Source organism: Carettochelys insculpta, chromosome 6, assembly GCF_033958435.1.
Source record: "Carettochelys insculpta isolate YL-2023 chromosome 6, ASM3395843v1, whole genome shotgun sequence".
NCBI classification, from domain to species: Eukaryota; Metazoa; Chordata; order Testudines; family Carettochelyidae; genus Carettochelys; species Carettochelys insculpta.
In genome coordinates, this window is record NC_134142.1 from 59,877,725 (window position 1) to 59,896,399 (window position 18,675).

Below are 18,675 nucleotides of genomic sequence, written 5' to 3' on the forward strand. Positions count from 1 at the left end.
TGTCTGCGATACCCTTGACAGGTTAATTGGTCAGGGACACTTACATCATGCTTTTTATTTAATGCCATGTTAGCAAAGCGCACACACAAACCAAAGGAAGTAATTACCCAGTGTGGGGTGCACAGGTTCTAAACGTTATTTTCTTCTTTGCTCTTTAGAACTAATCATTTCAGTGGTAGACTGGCAATGTTTGCAATTGACTGTTGCAATAAGCCAAGAATCCCGTTTATTTGCTCTAGGGAAAGAGCTGTTGATGACTTTGGCAGACATGAACTCTGACCTCCTCCTGTTCCTCATCCATGTTCCACCTGTTCCCATCCCCCTCTGTTGACTGATGTTTCAGCAGACGGAAGTCACTGACGCAGAAAGATATATTTCCAGGAGTCAATAAGCCCCAAGCCACAACACAATCGGAGCAATAGGATTATAGGGTGATAAGAGGCAGTAAACCATACGATACTGACTTGTAGCATGCTACAGAGGAAGAGCATTCGCACCAGTCATGTGCTGCACATCTGCTGCGCAAATTAATTAATTAGCGTGTATGCATACCTATATGAAATGATCAAAGTTCCCCCGGCCAGGTATGGTTGGGAATTTGTGGCAGGTCCTGAAATTCAGGACAAGGACGACACATCAGGAGATGACGGGATTCATTAGAAACTGCAGAAGCTCTAGGCTCTGAGGCCATGGAAACGAGAGAGAAGCATTAACGAGCAAGTCGGAGCATTAACAGGTCAGCCAATGAAGAGGGGTGCAAGGTGGTGACCTCATATAGGTTCTTGCACGATATCCAGCAAACCTCATTGCTCTGATGTGACTCTGAGCATCTTCTCTCCCCGATCCCTTCCAGAGTCCAAACAGAGATGACGGTGAGGAAGGAGGATCCCTTGGGCCCCCATTCTCAGCATTCATCATGCTTTTTGCAATGAGAGCCTGAGACTTGCCAGCGCTGAACGTTTCCGTGTCTCATCTACCACCACACCCTAAAATCAAATTCACAGCTAGGTAAAGCAGGCACTGTACAAACATGTCAGATCTGCCTCCGCCCCTTCTTTCCCGCTCTCTCCTGCCTTCTCCTTTCTCTCTCAAGTTTCTCAGACAGTCAACGGACATCAGCATGAGAATATTTCCACCTCACCACTGGTTCCGGAACAGTGAGAAATCGGGGGTAAGCATCAGATCGCAGTATGGGGATGGTCACTGAGTTTATGCTCTGTATTTAAAACAATAACATTCTAATGGGAGCCATTTCATGTGGTTAATTGCCTCCTGTTTACAGAAGCCAGAGGTTTGTCAGTTTAAACTAACGTCTCAGCTCTCCCCTGACTGTGCTTCTGAGGGTTAACCCCTTCTCTTCAGAGCTGCATGTTCAGTCTTAGCAGTGCCAGGCATGCATGTGCTGAGTGGTTGTGTAGGCGCAGTACCACCTTAGGGCACTGTGAGAGGGAAGAAGCTGGGGGATTGCGGAGCTTTTTTCTTTGTCTTTGGTACTGAGAGCTGGGATCTGTTGGGAAGGAATTTACTTCATCTTTGCTCCTATAGCCCAGCAACACTGTCCACCAATCGCTTCGTTGGGTGGAAATGATAGTTTCCCTGCAGCCCTTTCTCTCTTCTCACTCGGAATTGTCCTCCTCTGGCATTGTCACTGTGCGACTGTCAGTGAGGTCTCTCTCCTTTTGCACCTCCCCATTGCCTTCAGACGAGCAAGCGTGTATGTCCCTAATGGAGATGTGGTATTGGGAACCTGTTCGTGTAAGCCAAGCAAACAGCTTGGACTGTGGAATGAAAATACCTTCCTGGGCTTGGCAATCAGTGAGGAAGGTTAAAGTCACTCCTGCCGATGCTTGGAAAAGCAGACAGCCCATGTTAGAAACAAGTCTGCTTGCTGCCTGTGTGCAAGATGTAACAGTATCTGTATGAAGCCTTCTTGTATCTGCAGGTATCCTCACCATGCATATCAGAGATATTAATTGATTCACCAGCTAAAACCACTCAGGCCCACATGCCTGGATTTCTCCCCTGCTATCTCAGCTAAGACCCTTTCAGAGCAGCTACTACACATACTTTATTGGAACACTGTGTATATCTGAAGTATCTGGGAACCACCTAACTTCCTTTAATTTGAAAACCAGTTTGTGTATACATTGCCAGTGCAATTTAACAACCTCTTTAGCTGAGCAATAATGCACATGCACACATTGTACGTGGACAAGGTAAGTCTGTGTGGTAATTGCCCAGTAATATTTACTGATCCATTTGTTCTGTTGTTTTCCAGGATACTCATGACTTAATGTACTGGAGGACCAAGCAGTGAAGTAGTCTGAGAAGAGGAAGAGAAGCACATAGCTGGTGAGTGAATACTCAAAAGTGGATCTTGAGAATATGTACAAAAAGAGGCATTTGCTGAAAACCTAAATGGCCAACCCCCCTTTCTGAGACCCATCCATAGCAAAATGCCCAGTGCAGCTAAATCCCTACATTGCTGCTTGTGAAAGGGGATTTGCTGTACTAACATTGTATAAACTCTCTTACCCCTAAGCAGTCGACTTACTAATCATGTAGTGAGGCAGCGTATTGATACTCAAATTCTACTGCACATTGGTATGTACGAACAATGGCGTACAAGTAATAGCAAATAGAGCTGGTCAGCTAGTAAAAAAGCTGGGCTTCATAGCAGCCTGTGAGTGCCCTTCTGTACTGCGCTGCCAGTGAACAAAATGTTGTGTGTAAGAGTATTAATGAGAGAGAATTTGGGGACCTGTAGTGAGAATTGATGAACTGAGAAACAAAATTTGTTTTGTTACTAAACACAGTTCCTTCGAGAGCAAAGTGTATGTACTTTTTAAAAGTTTAGCCATAGTATCCTGGAACAGAAGGAATATTTGCTGTGAACAGTTAGTGGAAAAAGCCACAGGTCAAATGTGTTTGTCAAAACTATTTGATGTGGTTCCAAAAATCACAATGGCTATGTCTACACTAGCCCCAAACTTCGAAATGGCCATGCAAATGGCCATTTCAGAGTTTACTAATGAAGCTCTGAAATACATATTCAGCACCTCATTAGAATGCCGGCAGCCGCGGCACTTCGAAATTGATGCGCCTCGCCGCCGCGCGGCTCGTCCAGATGGGGGTCCTTTTTGAAAGGACCCTGGCAAGTTCAAAATCCCCTTATTCCTATCTGCTGTTAGGACAAGTGGCGCGGCGACGAGCCGCATCAATTTTGAAGTGCCGCAGCCGCCAGCATTCTAATGAGGTGCTGAATATGTATTTCAGTGCTTCATTAGTAAACTTCGAAATGGCCATTTGCATGGCTATTTCGAAGTTTTGATTTAGCATAGACAAGGCCAATCTGTTCAAACACAATTCATGAGCAGAAGAAAGGGGTAAATATGTTGAGTAAACTGAAACAATTAGACAGATCAGCTTTAATTGTAAATAAAAATGCTTTTTAACTATATATATCCCATTCCCCTGGATCATACAATATTTAATTTTCAAGCCTACATGGCATTATTTTTGTTCCTACCAATCAAGGATTATCTATCTGTCTTTATAGAAGGATGCTGCAGGTCACCATGACTTTCCTTTGGTCTGGCACAGGCATAACTCTCTGAGGTTACATGTACATGGCACCCTAAACTCAAAATAAGATATGCAATATTTAGAGCTAATCAGAAGAGCAGAAAGGCTATGTCTACACAGGTATAAAAAATCCATGGCTTGCCTGGCTCAGCTGTTGGAGTTTACAGGTCTTGGGCCTTGAGGCTGAAAAACTGCTGTGTAGATACTGAGGCCCAAACTCTGGGATCCTGCAAGGTTTGAGAGTCCAAGAGCTGAGCTCCAGCCTGAGCCTGGATTATCAACACAGTAATTAACCCTGCAGCCTGAGTCTCATGAGCCTGAGCCCAAATGTCTACCCAGTGATTTGTAGCCTGACAGCCCTAGCTCTGCAAACCTGAGTTAGCTGGTCTGGGTCAAGGCACATCTTTTATCCATGTGTAGATGTACCCACTGAGACTATGCACCTAGATCTGCATCTGAAGAATGGGCTGTGACTCGGGAGATCAAAATTCAGTTCCTGGCTATGCCATAAACTTCCTGTGTGAGCTTGAGCAAGTCGTTTAATCTCTTTGTAGCTGTGTCTACACGTGCACGCTACTTCGAAGTAGCGGCACTAACTTCGAAATAGCGTCCGTCACGGCTACACGTGGCGAGCGCTATTTTGAAGTTGAAATCAACGTTAGGCGGCGAGACGTCGAAGCCACTAACCCCATGAGGGGATGGCAATAGCGCCCTACTTCGACGTTCAACGTCGAAGTAGGGCACGTGTAGACAATCCGCGTCCCGCAACATCAAAATAGCGGGGTCCGCCATGGCAGCCATCAGCTGAGGGGTTGAGAGATGCTCTCTCTCCAGCCCCTGCGGGGCTCTATGGTCACCGTGTGCAGCAGCCCTTAGCCCAGGGCTTCTGGCTGCTGCTGCGGCAGCTGGGGATCCATGCTGCATGCACAGGGTCTGCAACCAGTTGTTGGCTCTGTGGATCTTGTGTTGTATAGTGCAACTGTGTCTGGGAGGGGCCCTTTAAGGGAGCGGCTTGCTGTTGAGTCCGCCCTGTGACCCTGTCTGCAGCTGTTCCTGGCACCCTTATTTCGATGTGTGCTACTTTGGCGTGTAGACGTTCCCTCACAGCGCCTATTTCGATGTGGTGCTGCCCAACGTCGAAGTTGAATGTAGATGTTGCCAGCCCTGGAGGACGTGTAGACGTTATTCATCAAAATAGACTATTTCGATGGAGCGTGCATGTGTAGATGTAGCCTGTGTGTGTCATCTGTACAGGAAGCTGATGGTAGCTCCTTTCCCCCACTGTTTAGTTGAGTCTATTTAGATTGTAAAATGTTCAGGGCACAGATTATCTGTATGCATGTGTGTGGTGTGTGTAAAGTGCCCAGCAAAATAGTGACCTGATCTCAGATGAGGACCTCTAGATGCTAATATGAAAACAGAGTCAGCCTTCTATTTCATAAAGAAAGAAGTTGGTTAACATTTGGGCTGTGGTAGTATTAGATTCATGCAGTGCAAAAACACTTCCCTGTAGAAAAGCTTGTATATCATGAAGGCTATGTCTATACCAGCACACTACATCGAAGTAGCCTATTTCGAAGTAAGAACATGGAAATAGGCTACTTCGATGCGTATCGTCTACACATCCTCCAGGGCTGGTGCCATTGACGTTCAACATCGAAGTAGTGACAGGGAGCATCGAAAGGAGCTGCCCCGGAAGGAAATTCAGAGCATCTATACACACAAGTGCTCCCTGTTGAAATAAGGGACTAGGAAAGCCTGAGGATGGGGTCACAGGCTAAACTAGCCTTTCTGGGGCAACAGCAAGCTGCTCCTTTAAAGGGCCCTGTCCAGACACACCCGGCCTGCACAGCACAAGGTCTGCAGAGCGCTAGCCACGCTCTCACAGACTGATGCACAGCAGCCATGGACCCCCAGCAGCAGCAGCAGCAGCACCTGGAAGCCTTCCCGGTCGTAACCCGGGGAGCAAGCACCCTGCTAGGTGCTGCACAGGAAGCCGCCCAGCAGCTCCTGGCAGGGGGATCCCTGGACGGGACCAACATCCCCATCCATGCCCCGGACCACGGCGGGGGAAGATACATCAACCAGAGGGGCCACCACTCCGTGGTCCTGCAGACCATGGTGGACAGCCGGGGCCACTTCCAGGATGTCTATGTGGGCTGGCCTGGCCGCACACATGATGCCCGCGTCTTCCAGAACTCGGGCCTGTGCTGCAAGCTGGAGGCAGGGACCTTACATCCCCCAGAGGGAGATCCCTCTGGTGGACACCACTGTGCCCCTCTGCCTCGTGGCGGATGCGGCCTACCTCCTCCCGCCCTGGTTCATGCACCTGGATGCCAGCTACCTCAATGCCAGCTAGGAGCGGTCCAACACCCAACTGAACCATGCCTGCCAGGTGGTGGAGAGGACCTTCAGCTGCCTGAAGGGCCGCTGGTGGTGCTCCCTTGCCCGCCTGGACGTCGGCCTCTAGAACATTCCCCAGTTTGTGGGCGTGTGCTGCACGCTCCACAACATTGTGGAGAGCAAAGGGGAGGCCTTCGTTCAGGGGTGGGCAGTCGACGCTGGCACAGGCTTCCCCCAGCCAGCCGCCGCACCCAGTCGCCAGGCCCACCGTGAGGGGATATGGGTCCGCAAGGCCCTGCAGGCCCATTTTGATCAGGGAGACCCCTGAGCACCTCCCTGGCCTTCCCCAGAGGGCCCCACACACACCGTCCACACTGCCCGCACACCATCCCCACAACAAGCACACATCTCAGGTTCTTTGGAAAATAAAACTGTGGATTATTGAAAACTGGTAACTGTGTTATGTTCACAACAAAAACTGCAACCAATATACAAAGGAGGACAACTATTCACAAGGGGAACAACTATACACAAGGAGGACAACTATATACAAATGGGGGACCAGCAGATGGCTCGGCCGTTGGTCCATCAGTCTGGGGTGGGTGTAGAGGGGCGTGACCCCCTGCAGGTATGGGTTGCAACCCCCCCCCCCTTGTCCGTGGTCCCCAGTGCAGCCGGCTGGGGACTGGGAGGACTGGCAGGTACAGCCAGGATGCCTCCACTGGCCAGTCTTCAGCCCCAGTGGGCTCTGGTCCTGGGGAGGCTGGCAGGCGGCGCGGCAGGTGGTGAGGCAGGCGAGGTGGCAGGTGATGAGGCGGGGGGGCATTGGGTGGAGCAGCGGGGAGGGAGGCAGGGGGAGCAGTGAGGGGCGGGAGCCGGTTGACAGCCTCCCGGAGTGACACGTCTATGTCTCAGAAGACACCCATGAACTCCTGCCACGCCGCCCAGCACTGGGTGGACTCTTCCTGGTTAAACCTCAGTCTCTCCTCAGCCACCTCCGTCTGCTGCCAGAGAGCCGCCAGGAGCTGGGGGTCCACAGGTGCCATCCCCTGGGTCCAGCAGTGGCGTGACCATCCCGCTGGCCTTGGGGCTGTCCCTGGGCACAGGCGGTGGCTGACCACCGGCCTGTTCTCGGGGACCACGGAGGGTGCCTGGCTGCCTGGGACCTTGGATTGTGCAGCTGCAGAGAGGGAGGGGAAGGCTGTTAATGCTGTGCCCTGGCCCGTGACCTGTTTCCCCCACCCCCCCTTGGGTGCTGGGTCTCCCCCCCATCAGCGGGTGTGGTGTCCCTATTGGGTGTCCCCATTGCATGGTCCCCCCACCCCTGGGGTTAGGGCACAGTGCTGTTCATGGGTGTGGGTGCTGATGGGTGCTGATGGCCATGCCGCTGTCCTGGGACTGTGCTGTGGCTGGGCAGTTGCAGGTTGGGGTCTGCTGGGGGTGTGTGGAACTCTCAGCCATGTCTGATGCCCCCGCCCCGTGGCCCAGGGGTGTGTGCCCTGTGGGGTACGTATCTGACCGTCCACTGCCACGGTCAGGGCAACCCTGGTGGGCGGATGCCCGGCTGGTGCTCCGAGAGGGGAGGTCTATGCGGAGCTCCTGCTCCTTGCTGCCAGACCCCTCCTCTGCCGTCCTGAGGGGTGGCTCCTCGGGTGGGCCCCAGGGTGCAGGGCTAGCCTCTAAGCTGGACTCCAGCTCCGAGGCCTGCTGGGGCTTATTGTCCATGGTGTCAAGGGTGGCTGGGGGGGAAGAGGTGTCCCGGGGCCCAGGATGGCCCTGAGCTCCCTGTAGTAGGGGCAAGAGACGGAGGCGGCCCCAGACCAGCTGGCAGAGTCCTGGTCCCAGGCGTAACCCTGCCACAACACCTTCACCTTGCTCCGGACATGATCCGGAGTGCAAGCAGGGTGATCCTGGGTGGCCAGGCCCTTGGCTAGTTGGGCGAATGCTTCTGCATTCCACCGCTTGGTCCCCATCACATGGAGCACCTCCTCCTCACCCCAGAGCTCCAGCAGGTCTCGGAGCTCAGCCTCTGACCAGGAGGGGCCCCGCCTCTTTTTGGCCCCCCCTTTGGCTGCCAGGGGTGCCTGGGTCCCCTCAGGAGGGGAGCCCTGGGGGTGCTCTGGGGGCTGACTCAATGCCATGGGTCGTAGGTGGTGGTTCGGGGCCACTGGAGGGCATGCAGGGCTAGCGTGTGTGTGCTGCTGCCTGCACACTCTGAGCTTCCTGCCACAGCAAATCTGAGTCTGTGGTGCTTTAAAGGCTTTAAAGGTGCTTTAAAGGGATCATAGAGCCCCACAGAGGCTGGACAGAGCATCTCAACCCCTCAGTTGATTGCCGCCATAGAGGACCCCGCTATTTCAAAGTAGCGAGACGCGGATCGTCTACACACACCTTACTTCAATGTTGAACGTTGAAGTAGGGCACTATTCCCATCTTCAGATAGCAATAGTAATTTTGATGTCTTGACTCCTAATGTCGATTTCAACATCGAAATAGTGCATGGCGCGTGTAGATGTGACTCATGCTATTTTGACGTTGTGCCGGGTACTTCAAAGTAGCCAACTAGTGTAGATGCACCCAAAGTGTGAATTTGGGCCAGTTTGTCTAAAACTCACCAAGGAGCATGACAATGAATACTGTTCATAATAAGCTCAGGAAAGACGTGTGTATTATAAGGCCTATTTTGCTCTCAGTGGTTGAGAAAAGAAGAGAAAAAAGCCAACAATTTGGTTTCATGGCCCTTCTTGTCCTTTTGGTAAAAGCTATGGATCAGTTGTTGGGAGTTTGATTTTTTTCTTATCTGTCACAAAATAAACCCAGAAACATAACAAGTAAGAGTCTCCTAATCCTATTTCTAGTGGAATATTAATCTGTATGCCTGGGTATGTGTTCACACAGGATTTAGAGCATCACGTCAATTTGCAGTGCTGCTAGGTTGCATGATACACCCAGCTTGCCAGACATACAGCTTTCCTATCAGAAAAAACAAAAAAAATGAAGGGCTTGAAATACTGAAAGTTATGTCGCAGCAGCAAATTTAATTTCTTCCTTTGGGGGAAGCAAAGCACCCAAAGCAGCATTTCCAGAGCCCAGAGTTTCAGATAAAAATGCAGAGCGGGATCATAGCAGGATACCACACTCTCAGATCCCATTTCAAATATAGATTCATAGAGAGGTAGGGTGGGGAGACACCTTGAGCGGAAATCAAGACTGACCTCCTGCCATTAGCTCCCACATTTTCCCCCTCCATCCACTCTTTATATTGAGTGTGTGTGTGTGTGTGTACACTCATGAACACATACAGTAAACCCTCAAAATGCATGATTTTCAGTTGCTTTTAACTTGCATTAACACGAGTTAAGTGCAACTCAAAATCCTGTTCCCCCTGGCCCCTAGTCCTCTTGGCCCCACGCGGGACCTGAATTTTAAAGTGACAGCTCTTTAAACAGCAGAGGCCGTCTGTTTGGAGAGCTGGCTGGAGAGGTGGGTGGGCTCTTTAAACAGATTGTTTAAACAGACTGTTGCCAGCAGCCCCGGGGGTAAAGGGGGGAGGATGGTGGAGGGGCAAGGTTGTCAGGGGCAAGAGTCAGGCTGCTGCAGTCTTTTCTCACACTGCCTGAGAAAGACAGGAGGCACTGTCTCAGATAGTTCACACACACACACACACTCTCTGCTGGCAGGTAATAGGATTGGGATAGAGAGGGCAGGGCCCTATGGCGGGGAACAGAGGGGAAGCCACTTGGGGGAAAGGGGCAACAGCAGCTAGGGGGTGCACTTAGCTTTGTAGCCCACAGGCAGTGCAAACAGGCACGCCTCTGGAGTAGAAAGCAGCTTGACCCAGGCCAGAGGCTAGATGGGGGATCCTGTCTTTGGAGGAGTCCCATGCAGGGTGCGGGACAAGGCTCAGGAGGGAACAGAGACAGGAAGAAGGAGACAAGGAAGGTGAATCACAGAGGAGGGCTGATAGGGCTGGATTAACTCTTATGGAGGCCAGGGCTATTAGATTTTGTGGGACTCCCTAGGATTGGGGTGAGCACAAAAATAATTGGTTCAGAACATGGGAGCAGGTGCACCAGGCTGGGCTAGGAGGCTGGGGTGTGAGATGAGGTGAAGGTGCTCCAGCTAGGAGTGCCTGCACTGAGGAAGAGTCTGGAATGAAGGGTTTGGGGGTGCAGCAGGAGGGAGCTCCAGGGTTTGGAGTGTGGGAGGGGGTTCAGTCTGGCCCATTGACTGATGGGAGGCAAAGGGGGTAAGTGCCCAGGACCCCAGGCAATTTAAAATTTTAAATCGCTCAGGCAGGTGTGGAAGGTGGAACCCCACCTTTTGGCGAGGCTAACCTCCTGTTCCATTCTTTCTGCCTGTGCCTTCCCTCAAAGGCCAGAGCAACAGCCCCCCACCCTTCAAGAGGAGGTGGAAAAAAATGAGGTGATGGGAGAAAATAGGATGGGGTTCGGGGGTTTGGTTGCTCCACTTTGCATAGGTGTTAGTGATTTTAGAAGGGAAAGAATTCTTTTTACAATACAATTCTTGAAGAGTTTTGTAGCTATTGGAAACCGATCAATAATTTTTTTTAAATATCCTGAGTTCCTTTACTAATTGACGCATGATAAATTAAAAACTGGAAGAAGTTTACTATAGATCCTGTTTATTTGACTTTTCAATTAGAGATGGATTTCCAGATAAGTGATTTCCATCAACTGTTAGCATATGTTTGGGAAGGAGTATTTGAACCATTAGGCTTCAGCCCTTATCTTGATCTGGCCCTGCCGGGGGCGGAATGGGAGAACTAGCTAGGCCAGGACTGTAAAGGGGGCGAAGGGAGGAGTGACCCAAAGGCAGTAACTACAAAATAAATAGGGACCATGTGGCCTGGGCATCAATGAGGTGGAAAGGGGAACCTGGGCCCAGTGGTTAGATGGGAGGTCAAGTCACTGTCTGGGACAAATAAACCCATGATGGGAGATTTCAGCGGCAGACTGCAGGAGGCAACATCAAGGCAAGGGGTGAGGATTTCCAGGCCTTTCAGTGCTGTACCTCTCATGTGGATTTACAAGTTGCAAGCTCTGCAAATCCTGTTTACAGAGTGAGGTGGTAGAGTGCAGGTCTGTTGTGTACAGACAGGTGGCAGGTTGGAAGGTTTGGCAATGGCCTTGGCATAGTGTGTATAGATATTAGAAGGTATGCTGTGCTGTGTTGAATACAGTGAGATACTGAGAAGTATCATGTATGGAATAATACATTGTTTTACTTTGAAAGCTTGGGGTATAATTTATCTGTTGTAAAGCCACTGAGTTTAGTAAAATTAAAAGGTCGGAGGAGGGAGGAACTGGCCTAGTAGGTTCATTCTCTTTTTATACTCTTGCAAAAATATCAAATGGCTTACATTGTTCCAGAACCCAGCCCCAGAGCTCCTCCCGCTCCCAGCCTCCTGTACTGATTCCTGACCCCCTATCCCTGACTCCTTCTTTCCTGCACACACACACCCAGCTCTGATTTCCAGCAATTCGCTCACATACCCGCCGCCGTCCTGCACATAACCCCATCCCCTTGCTCTGGCTCCTGTACCTCTCTCTTTCTCTTTCTCACTACCAGCCCTCACACTGGTAGCCCACACTCTGAAGGACAGCAAGATGAGGATAAGGCAGGCACTTCTACAGGGCAATAATCACTTACTTTTAGATATATATTTTTAATTTTTAAATATTGTTGTTATAATAATGCAGTATATCTTCTAATCGGGTGTTCAGGCAACTTAAAGTTATTTTGACTGTCTATCCTGCATAGTTCTGATGGATTGCCATTGAACTCGCTTAACTCCAAGATATTTTACCAGGGCTGTGTCTACACTACCACCCTCCTTTGAAGGAAGGATGGTAATTAGGGTGTTGGGAATTTGCTTCATGAAGTGCTGCGCACGCACCGCAGGACTTCATTTGTAAACTCCCAACACCCTAATTACCATCTTTCCTTTGAAGGAGGGTGGTAGTGTAGACAAACCCCAGGTGTCCCATATTTCACGTAGGGTAATATGGTCACTTTACGTCATCCGAGCCTAACCATTCTTTCTCCTTGCCACTCCTTTCCAGCTGATCCCTCCCACGGTTCTGACTCTGCCGCCTATGGTTTTTCGTTTGCTTGCGAGCAGATGCGACAGCTTTGGACTCACATTACCTATGAAAAGCTGTATCTGGAGTTAAAAACTCTGACATGGTTTCGCAGGCGTCAGAAAAGGATCATTGAGAGAATTTAAATCTCCAGCTTCTTTTGTGTCAGGGTAGTGACTTTTATTGTCTAAGTTAATGACATTTCTTACAGTGTGGCTCTCAGCAGTGAGTGCAAAGACTAGGGTCTGGTAGGGCCCTATCGTGTCAGTGTCACATGATATATATGATGGATTCAGGGGATGTTATTTCGTAGTTTAAAGCTGAAATGTAGGTTTTGTGTATTTACAAAATCTAAATCCTGTGTTAGACAAATATTCTTATTAATTTGTTTTGGATAACAAAGAGCATATTTAATTTTGTTCTTATTTATTTAAATATTTTCCAGCCCTGTTGGAAATTCAAATATTATAGCCAAGGCAGGAAAACCACAAGTGTAATTGACCACTCTGATTTCACTGCCCGAGCTGAGTGAAATGCATAACCTAAAAGATTATTAAAGTTGATGGGATTTTAACTACCGACTTTTAGTACATGATTATTTTATTCTGGCAGGATTCCTTTAAACTGCAACCACCTGTCCAGTATCAGACTGTATTTATAGTGAAAGCAATGTAAACCAATGTCATTGGAGACTCCAGGGTACACATATGTGTACAGGGTTCGGTGCTTTTCATCGTGATAAAACTCGTGCTACTAATTAAAAAGATTCAAAGCTTTAATTTTCAATGAATTACCATAAACTTAATGATACATATGCCTGCATACGTGAGTCATACTTTTTTGTGTGCAGACACTGTAAGTGCTTTCTAAGGCTGTATCTACACTATAGTCCCCTTTTGAAAGGGGAATGCAAATGAGGCGAATTGGAAAGGCAAATGCAAATGAAGCATTGATTTGCATATCTCATGCTTCATTTGCATAATCACATTTTCAAAACAGTCTCTTTTGAAAGAAAAACAGCTGTATAGATGGGGTCCTTTTGAAATAAAACCCCGTTTTCAAAAGCTCCCTTCTTCCTAATTTTTTTCAGGAAGAAGGGTGCTTTCAAAAGCAGGGTTTTATTTCGAAAGAACCCATCTATACTGCTGTTTTGCTTTTGAAAGACTCTCTTTTGAAAATGTGATTATGCAAATAAAGTGTGAGATATGTAAATCAGTGCTTCATTTGCATTTCCTATTTGCCTCACTTGCTTTTCCCTTTTGAAAGGGGGCTGTAGCATAGATGCAGCCTAAATGCTGATGTGCAGGTACAATTAGCTAATGTGAATGCACCAATGGTTTATTTATGCGCCTGCAAATTGGCATGCTGAGGTAGATCTACTTTTGAAGCCTGGCCAAAAATTTGTCTCCAAATGGAAAAGTTAACATTTTAACTCACAAATTCACATATAAACCCACTCATACTGAGTCATAAAAAGATACTATTAATTATTATTCTGGGTTTATTTTTACAGCACCCCAAAGTGTGCTAGGGCTTTACAAAACAAATAGAAAGTCGTGGTCCCTGTGCTGTAGATTTTACCATATGATAATAGATGGGATGCATTGAGGGGGCTACAAAGAGTTAGGAGATGAGGGAAGAGGAAGAACAAGGGTTAAAACAATAAGGCTGTGTCTAGACTAGCCCCAAGCTTCGAAGGGGGCATGGTAATTAGGGTGTTGGGAGATTACTAATGAAGTGCTGAGGTGAATATGCAGCACTTCATTAGGCTAAATCTCCCCCGCCGCAACTTCGAAGTGTGAAACTTCTAAGTGCCTGCTTGCATGTAGCCAGCAAGGAGTAAAGGGACTTCAGAGTAGTGTGGGCACTTTGCAGTACCTGCGGCTGACCCGTGGCTACATGCAAGCCGGCACTTTGAAGTTTCACACTTCGAAGTTGCGGTGGGGGAGATTTAGCCTAATGAAGTGCTGCATATTCACCTCAGCACTTCATTAGTAATCTCCCAACACCCTAATTACCATCCCCCCTTTGAAGGTAGGGGCTAGTCTAGACACAGCCTAAGATAATTTGGTTACTCAGTTCAGGAATGTTTTCATCCTCCTAGCTCGGTGAAGAGGTTTTAATTAATAATTATTGACACACTTTTAGTCCCCACAGAGAGTTGAGATTCACACCCCTTTGTCTAGTGCTTCCCTCTTCCTGATTTATGTCACATGCTGTGGAGCCTCTCTGGTAGCCCCCCATGACCTTTGAACAGTGCCAAAATGATTAGCTAGCAGGTCCCTTCCCTTTCCAAGGAAATCTTCTGCAGTTCTTCTCCTTAAGGCAGTGCCTTTGTGATCATTTCTCATTATTTATTATCTGAATTTCAGTAGCATGTAGGCGTTCCCGTCCTGGACCAGGATCCCACTGTACTGGGCTCTGCACAAATGCAGAACAAAGACAGTGAATGTCCCTGTGAGCCACCATTAGAGCACATGTGCCTTCATGCCATTGGAATCACCTCCAAAACAAAAGATGGTTGTAGCAGCTCATCCTCTCAGAAGTATTGCCTCCTACCATTTCTCTAAATGGGTTTTCTTTGTCTGGATTTTCTCATCATTTCCCTGTTCTTCAGATGGAATAATCAGTTCTGGGGCCTCTTGTGGGCATTTTGATGCAGTACAGTAATTTTGTCTTTGCAGTTAAAAAGTGTATGTAGATCTCCTTCTGTGATTATGTAATGTAAGGCCCCAATCCTGTAAATGCTTAATGCGCGTGATTAATTTTACTACCCCAAGTTAGTTCATTCTATCTCTACTCTACTACTTCAGAGGAACTATGCGTGGTAGTAAAGTTAAGCATGTGCATACATGTTTGCAGGATCCATACCCTAAATGCAGGGAATACAGCAGTATGATAAATAACTACTGTTTAACCATGGTGTACAGCTTTAAACTAGAGCTCTGAGTGTAACATGGACTATATACAGCATTACGTCATTAGAGAGAGTAATATTGAATTGTATATGCATGTGAGGCAAATATCACCAGAAATGTCTGTCTGCTGTGTGAAACAAATTATTTTCACTATGTTAACTGTTGTCTTTGACCTATGAAATATTTTTTCCAGGAAAATAATCTGAAGATGGGATACTGGAAAGGGAGAAAGAAAGGGTGGTCTTGAGCTGCAAATTTGGGATTCAGCTTTTGAACACCTCAGAGTTTGAAAGCGTTGGTTTTGTAGCTGTAATTTCAGCCTATTGAAAATGTAGAGGCCACTCACAAAAATCAAATCTAGGTTTGGATTTCATACCCTACCTTCCCAAGCTGCCCCAAAGCCCTTTTTTAAAATACACAGAAAACTGAGATTTTCATTCAGGTATGCATCAACTATTTAAGTTACCTGCAGATAAATTTTTGTTTCAACCTACATTGCTTTAGAAAAAAATCTCTTTAGCCTTTTCTTCTCTGCAAAGATTAGGACATAATACTCATTCTGCTCTAGTGGTGGTGGCGGCAGTGGCAGCTAGAGACAAGCCTCAGTTTTCTTTTCTCTCTTATCTAAACGTACTCAGAGTAGATCTAGAAGTCATTAAAATGCCTGTCTGCAGTCTCTGACATAACTCCCAACAGGGTAGCTGCACCAGTGGTGGTTTATGATTCCCGATGTAAGTTCAGCTATTTAGGCTAAGACCAGGGTTGGAAAAACTCAGATTCAGAGGTGCTGGCTTCTCATTTTGCCCAGGATGTGTGTGTGCTCAACTCCCCCACACCCTGCATGCTCTCTACTCTAGGTCCTGTCCTCACTCCACACCTTCACTTAACCCCTCACCACAACCTTGCCTCTGCCTCCCTTTCCACCCCGGCTGTATCTCTTCCCCACTTCCTCATCTGAGGCACTCCATCCCTGCTTCTCTCCCGCCTCCTGGAGTTTGATCACCACAAATCAGCTGTTTGGGGTGCTCTGGAAGCAGTGGTAGGGAGGGGGAGGAGTAGGTGAGCTTGGGGTTGCTGGTGTATGAGGGGCCTGGGTGGGAGCTTGGTGTGGTGGGTGGTCTGCACCCATGAATTTTTCTCTCTGGGTGCTATAGCACCTATGGCCAAGCTAAGAGGAATTTGTCTAAGCAGTGGAAAAAGAGGGTTAGATTGGAAATTAGAACTCAGCTGTAACTGTAGGTAGGGTGGCTAGTCTTCCAAGATTGTCCTGTGGTTTCCAGAAATTAAAGAGCTATCATGCTGAAACCTCCAGGAATATGTTTAACCAAAATTAGCAAACCTAATTGTAGCAGTTGCTTCCTACTCACTACACTAACTACTAAGAACCATATAAATGACTCGATCTAATGCATTTGATCTCTCTGATTCAGGCATCATGTTCCGCAAAAAGAAGAAGAAACGACCTGAGATCTCTGCTCCGCAGAACTTCCAGCATCGGGTCCACACCTCGTTTGATCCAAAGGAGGGTAAATTCATCGGCCTGCCCCCTCAATGGCAGAACATTCTAGACACTTTGAAACGCCCAAAGCCAGTTGTAGACCCTTCAAGAATCACCAAAATGCAGCTTCAACCTATGAAGGTAAGAGAAGAAAGTTATTCCTTACCATTCTGTGGAATGCAGTGGAGCCCAAGCGAAGCAACAGCTCCTATGCTCTGCAGAATAAAAATGTCCTCTTAAGGTTATGGGGTGATCTCTAAGGGTCCAGGGAGGGCCAAGTATAGGTTTTGACCAAGTTTTATCTTCTGTGAAGGCACAGTAAAATCTCTTGTTCTTTGGAAAAAACAGGGTTATTAGTAAAACCTCAGGGATAATGGTAACAATTTTACTATTGCATTTAAATTAGCCTAGAGAGTCTCTCATAGGGGATCATGATGAATGTTACCTCTAATCATTTGTCCATGTGAGGAATGATTTTTATTTTGTGCACTACTATGGAGATTATGGTGGTGGGGAACAGGTGGCTCCACGCTGCCCTGTGCTCACCTGCAGGCACCGCCCTCCCACAGCTCCCATTGGCTGCGATGTCCAGTGCAACAAAATAGAAGTTCACCCAGTGTACCATTTTCTGTAAGACCATTCCTGGGACTGAGACAGCATTAGAGGGCTTGATCATTGAGCAGTTGAAGAGCTTCAGTAAATTCCAGATCACTGTGAATACTGACGTCAGCCAAAAACTGTTTATAATTTAATGGACACACAGGCAGGGATGGCACTGGGAGAGGCTTGGTGGGGAGTGAGGGCGGGGGGTTAAGCTACTGTAAAGTTTGCCTTCACCTTCACATATCCACCCCTCCCAGTACAAAAGGCACACATTATGCATAAGTAAAGGTGGCATGGTATGGCATTGCCACTCTTCTGCAGTTTTGCGCTGCTGGTAATGGGGGCGTTGCTGTCAGAGCTGGGCACTCAGCCAGCAGCCACAGCTCTTGGACAACTCAGCTTTGAAAGGAGTACGGAAGTAAGACTATGTCTATACTAGACATGGAAGTCAACCACAGATATGCAATTTAGCTACACCAATTGCGTAGCTAAAATAAACATGTCTAGGCTTGGCTAACGTGTCCATTTAAACAAGGGGAGGTCAACACGAACATTTCTCCCTTTGACCTTCCACACTCTTCACCTCTCACAAGGAGCACAGCAGTTGACTGTGACCCTCACAGTCGACTGTGAGCTTGATTTTGTGCTTAAACCATGGGAGGTTGTTCCTGAATGGGTTCATCTTCCACAGTAGTGTAGCTAAAGGGTGAGCAAACTTTTTACATTGAGTCCCACCTTTTGGCCTTGCAATTAGCTGCCCCCTCCACCAACCTGTGGGAGGACCACAGAAAAGGATGGTGGGGGGTCACTCAGGAAAGGGGTGGGATGCTTGGGCAGGAGATGGGATGCTCAGGAAGAGGGTGCTGGGGGTGCTGCAAGGGTTCCGCAAAAGGTGAGGGGTGCTCAGGGGGATGACCTCAGGAGGACATGTGGGGGCTCAAAGGGACCAGTGCTCGGAGGGATGTCTCAGAGGGAGGATCCTAGAGGCTCAGCTGCATCACCACCTCCACCTCGTAGGCATAACCCTTGCTGCCGGAACTTGGCGCTACTGTAGAGCAGGGAGGTGGTGACCCTGGGATACACTGTGTTGCCAAGCAGCAGTGACATCAGGCTGAAGGCAACCCTTCACCTATCAGGCGTCACTCACTCTACACTGACATCTCGGGGGACTCCCGGGGGCCAGTATGACATGGGCTGCAGGGACTAATGTGGACCAAAGCAACAAATGTAGGTAGAGATTAAGATGCTCTGGGATTTGTGGGGACTCAGTTTTGGAAGTAGTGCCCCAATAAATGAAGAGGAAACTTGCTTTATTCTAAATTGGGAATTGTTGGCTTGACCCCGCCACTTGACTCAGGGCCTCTGAACATTTTGATTGGCCCAGCAGCAGGGGGTGGGGTGTTTCCTTGGTGATGGCAGCAGTGGAAGTCATAGGGGAGAAAGCAGAGGGCTGGGAAGGCAGTGGAAGCCGTGGGTTGGAGGGGACCCGGTCACACTACGCTCCCCCTTACAAAATGTTGCACCCCTCTGGGGGTCATGCCCCCCACTTTGCACACCCCAGTGTAGATTAAGCCTAAGAGTAGTGATGAGTCATTAAATCTGCTGTGAGTAGTGATACTGACAA

The 18,675-nt window shown here is 48.2% G+C and overlaps 1 protein-coding gene across 1 annotated transcript in view; it reads left to right on the plus strand.

Annotated features, from left to right (window-relative positions):
• The first annotated feature begins 1,109 nt into the window (after positions 1-1,109).
• The window catches only part of PAK6 (p21 (RAC1) activated kinase 6), a 41,863-nt gene continuing 24,297 nt past the window's right edge, over positions 1,110-18,675 (plus strand). The window contains exons 1-3 of the mRNA XM_074998836.1: positions 1,110-1,171; positions 2,279-2,352; positions 16,381-16,589. Of these exons, the coding sequence (XP_074854937.1) occupies positions 16,386-16,589 (204 nt within the window). The 5' untranslated portion in view covers positions 1,110-1,171; positions 2,279-2,352; positions 16,381-16,385. The remainder of the gene's footprint in view (positions 1,172-2,278; positions 2,353-16,380; positions 16,590-18,675) is intronic.